The 4,941-nt window shown below is 44.2% G+C and overlaps 1 protein-coding gene across 1 annotated transcript; it reads left to right on the top strand.

Moving 5' to 3' along the window:
• Window positions 1–1,560: 1,560 nt before the first annotated feature.
• On the top strand, window positions 1,561–4,647 carry GJD4 (gap junction protein delta 4). Its single transcript, XM_054390237.1, has 2 exons — window positions 1,561–1,624; window positions 3,464–4,647. The coding sequence occupies exons 1-2, from the start codon at window positions 1,561–1,563 to the stop codon at window positions 4,645–4,647; spliced, it is 1,248 nt and encodes a 415-aa protein (XP_054246212.1).
• Window positions 4,648–4,941: the final 294 nt, after the last annotated feature.

Here is a 4,941-nt window from a genome sequence, read left to right as displayed (position 1 = left end):
AAGCTGGGGAGAAAGTCTTTGCACAGTTGCAACTGATTCTATGAAATGATTAGTTTCACCATTTTTCCAGGTAAGATGTGTTCAGTCATAAAGCTTAGCCTAGTTACAGTGACTGTGTGACTCAGGCAGTGTCAGCACACAGCTCTGTGTCTGTGCCAACTCACCTTGCTTCCCCAGGCACACAGTGCTGTGCTGAAGCACATGAGAAGGGTTGCAGTGGAAAGCTTGTGCCTGGACTGCTGGCAGCCCTCAGATGTCAGGTTATCATGACATCACTTTTCTCTCTTGCTGTGTCACACACAGACTCCCTTTTCAACTGTTATTCTCTTTATTCTCTGTCCTGACAATAAGTGTCATTATGTTTGTCCCTATTGCAGCACAGACTCAAAATGCCACAGTAACATCCCCTAAGCAGTTTAACAATGGGTGGAAAATGGTAGTAGGTTATTTTCCCTAATGGAATCGGGGAATAAGAGGGAGAAAAGAGAAGTTGATACTCTTATTTCCACCCATGTGTTTTTTTCCTGGGGTACAGTGCAGTCACACAGTGTCAAGGACACACTGTGCAATTGCACCTAGCAGTCAAGGAGCGTTCAGCCCGTGGGGTGTCCTGCTCTGAGGAGACAGCTCACTCCAGCAGTGCTGCAGTGGCTTGCTGGGGTTTCAGAATGCTGGGCAACCAGCCCCAGGATCTTCTGATTGACATCCAGAGTACCAAGCAGTTCAGGCAGAAAGAACTGATATAAATTAAAAGTAAGTGACTTGTGGCATCTTAGAAACCGGCCTCTACCCTTGGGGGGGGGGGTTAATTTTTTTTTTTTTATGCTTCCCCTGTTTTTCATCATGCCTGCAGGGAGGCTCAGCCTGCTGGCTGGCTCAGCACACAGGAGAAAATATGGTGTGGCTGTGATTGACAGGGCCATGATGTCCTGTCAGGGAGGCCGTGTTTTAGAAATGAAATTGCTTTGGGAAATTGCATTGGAATAGCTTCCAGTGAGCTAAGCTGAAAGTGCCTTTCAAACATAGGGATGCTTGTCCTTCCTTCTATTATCCATCTGCAGTTCTCATGGGGAGACAGAGGGGTATCTGTTATTTTCTGGTCTGTACTTTTCTTCCTCTCTCTCCTCTCCCTGTCTTTCACCACTGAAATATCTCAGCAATGCCAGGAGGCTGGTATGTCCCGGGAGGGTAAGAATAGTCTACAATGGCAGAGGGGACTCCTGTCGTCGTTTGTCTGCTTGCAGTGTCCTGGACAGAGGATCCACACAAGAGGTAGGAGCAACTGGATATGAGAAGCTAGAGCCTTTGCAAGACAAACTCTTAAAGCCATAAGAAGATTTGTTCCAACATTCTAACTAAACTGTCCTGTTCAAATCACCAAAATAATCTCTCATCCATATGTTGGATTGGCTGGGTTTCTCCTTGACCCTTGTGAAGAATTCCTTTATTTTTATTTATTCATTATTTGATTATTAATTCCCTGTCTAGGGCTTATCTCCTCTGGAAAAGCCAACGTTGTTAGGAGACCAGAAGCTGGAAGTGTTGTGAACTTGCTCAAGGATGGAGCACTGGGACTCGCTGGGACTTATGATTGTCACACTCAACTATAATGTGACTATTGTAGGTAAGTGCTTTAAAAAAAGCTCTTTTACATTCCTGAAGTCACCCAAATGTCCTACTGATAGCTGACTAATTTCTAGCTATAGCTCTGTGACCCTTGCACTGAGAAGCTGTTATTCAGATGCATGATATGAGTGGTTAATGTACTCCATTTCTTGTTAAACAGATCTTTACTCCCTCTCTGATAGATATTTTCTGAAATTTATGTAAAAAAATTCTGGCAGGGTTTTAAAATCTGGCTCTTGTTGGTGTTTAGGCTTCCAGTTAGCTCCAGCAGCTGTTGTTAGGCACTGTGGTTAAAACACTCAAAAGTAACACTTTATTTATGCTGTCTAAAGTGAACAATGGAATGTATACAATAGAATAGGGATGAATTTAAAAGTTTAAAGAAAGTAAAAAACCAATAACAACAACAAAAAACCTCACAACCACCTCTCTTTTACAGGAAGAAGTTTGTGGTTTATTGCTATTGTGGTTAATTACCATTGATTTTCATCCTTTGTTTTTACAAATGAAGTTCACGTGCATTTAAAAAACAAAATACAGATGGCTGGTTTTTTTTTTTCCTCACCTAACAGTCATCTCAATGCTTCTTTTTCCCCCTGCTCTTACTTAAATAAGACACTGTTGCTTTTTTTCATACTTTGAGCAAAGTCTGAGCCAGAAAAAAACTTTCAAGGGCCTTACAAAGACAGTTTGCCTCCAGCTGTGGAGGGTTGCTGTAGTCTGTGTTGTGCATTGCAGGGAGTATCCAGCTAAGCTGCAAGGGGGTCAGTGAAGGGGCTTGTTCTAGCATGTTTAATCAGGACTGAGTCACTAGGGAGGGTATTGCATGGAGGGGTTACCACTACAATGTATGTCACACTAAACTGCTTCCTAAGGATCCATTGATTTTTCTTAATCAGCGCTCCTGACTCTACATGGTCTGATGAAAAATTGATAGGGAAATAGGATATGGTGTTTGGAGCTTAATTAACTGATGTGCTTCAAACACTTTGAGGTCCTCTCAGGGAAGAAAGGCTACCTAGGGATGAAACATTGCTTGCTAAAGGTGACTGATTCTGTACAGCTGGTGTTGCCTGTTGACTCACACTGTGCTGAAAGGAGAGTAAGCAGGATGCTGACAACACAGCAAAGCCAGCATTAAAGCTGGGGTGATCAAAGACAAAATGGAAAGGCCTCAGTTTGTTGGTGGTTAGGTAATATCACAGAATCATAGACTCACAGAATGCATCAGGTTGGAAGAGACCCTCAAAGGACATCTTCTCCAACCCACTCTGCAGTGAGCAGGAACATCTTTGATTTTAGGTTGCTCAGGACCCCAGCAAGTTTCCTCCCAGGCTGGATGTGGCTCTTAGCAACCTGGTCTAGTGTGAGGTGTCCTTGCCTATGGCAGTGGGGGTTGCAACTGGATGATCTCTGAGGTCCCTTCCAGCCCTGACAATTTTGTTATTCTGTGAAGTTTGGCCTTGAATGTCTCCAGGGATGGGGCCTTCAACACTCGCTGGAATATTTCGCTACCCTCATTGTAAAGAACTTCCTCCTAATGTGCAACCTAGGTCTACCCTGCTCTAGTTTAAAACCATTGCCCCTCATCCTATCACTACATGTTTTTGTGAACAGTCCCTCCCTGTATTGCTTGGCCAGGAGCAGCAAGTTTCTCTGATGGTGTCCCATTGTAGCTCACACATCATCAACCTATTTCCAAGCTTAAGAGGGGAGACTGATTACAAGAGGCTCTTTCTTCCAACGTCTGGTGTGTAGAGAGATCATCACTACATTGTCTGCCTTCCTTTCCTTCTCAGGGCTCTGATTCTTTTTCTTACCTGTTCTTCTCTTCTAGGGAAGGTCTGGCTAATGTTAATGCTCCTGCTGCGAGTGGCAGTGGTAGTGCTAGCAGGCTATCCACTCTACCAAGATGAGCAGGAGCGCTTTGTCTGCAACACCCTGCAACCAGGCTGCTCCAACGTTTGCTATGACTTGTTCTCTCCTGTATCTCACTTTAGATTCTGGCTCATTCAGACTGTGTCTATCCTGCTACCTTATGCTGCATTCAGCATTTATGTTTTGCACAAGGTAGCTATGCACATTGTAAGAATGCACTGTTCAGTGCATGGATGCAAAGAGAATGAGGGTTTGTCAAGCCCAGAAGACCTGAAAGAGCTCTGTAGAAGTGCTGTGGTCAATAGATTAGATTGTGGTGCACACAACCTAAGTGTACTGAATTTTTCTGGAGCATATACCCTTCACCTCTTTTTTAGGACACTGCTTGAAGCTGCCTTTGCAGCTGTGCAATATTTCCTTTTTGGATTTCTTGTTCCCGAGCGCTTTTCCTGCTATCATTCCCCTTGCACCAGCACAGTTGACTGTTACATTTCTCGGCCCACTGAGAAATCCATCATGATGATTTTTATCTGGGGGGTCAGCAGTCTATCCTTTCTGCTTAGCCTGGTTGATCTTGTCTGTGCTCTCCGGAGAACGACAGCAAGAAACCAAAAGAACAAGCTGCTGGCAAACCTCCAGGTAGAGGATGAGTGCATTTTAAATATTCCTCCAGTGCAGCATGGTAGCTCTTCACCTCAAAATCAAGACTGTCCAGTACCAAACAGCAGCCAGACCAGTGATGGCTCCTGCTCACTTCTCTCTGGAGAGGAAGAAGAGGCTGTCCTTCATCCTGAAGTGGTGTCTCAGCAAACTGCCAGAACTAACCTTAACAGCAACAGCACTAAGCTCTGTATATCAGGGGAACATGTTGTTAAGCAGGATAGCACTGAGGAACCCTTGTGTGCTGGTGGCCACCAGGTGACTACATGCAGGCAAGTGAGACCCAGATTTCAGCAAGACTCCATTAAAGATACTGCCCTGACTTTGAGACCTCAGATCAAGTCTCACCTTGGAGTTTCTTCCTCTCTAGTTCAGAGCAAGCTCTTAGGCTATTATCCTTCAGCTGAACTGAAAAACCCTGATGCACAATCAAACTATAGCAGTACTAGTTGCTTGAGGTCAAAAAAGTCAGAATGGGTATAGAGCCCTGAGTAAACACTACCCTATGATCCTGGCAGGACAAATCATTGCCTCACTGAGGTGGTTTCAGGTAGTTTCATCTGGATGACACTGGCTGTACTTATGCTGCAGAGATACTCTCATATGCTGTGCTCCTTCGACTGGTGAGGAAGCAAAAGCCTTGGATGAGAGTTTGAAGTATACTGCATTAAGGGAACTATTATTTGGAAAATGTAACTTCTTTATGTTTTTCTGAGTGTAAGTGACTTTATAAAAGCTGTAAACTGTTGCTGATGTGATTGACCTGGTTTTCCAGAA

This window comes from Indicator indicator, chromosome 20, assembly GCF_027791375.1.
Source record: "Indicator indicator isolate 239-I01 chromosome 20, UM_Iind_1.1, whole genome shotgun sequence".
NCBI lineage: Eukaryota > Metazoa > Chordata > Aves > Piciformes > Indicatoridae > Indicator > Indicator indicator.
Note: the sequence above shows the minus strand (reverse complement) of the source record. Positions and strands in the feature narration are given on the sequence as shown.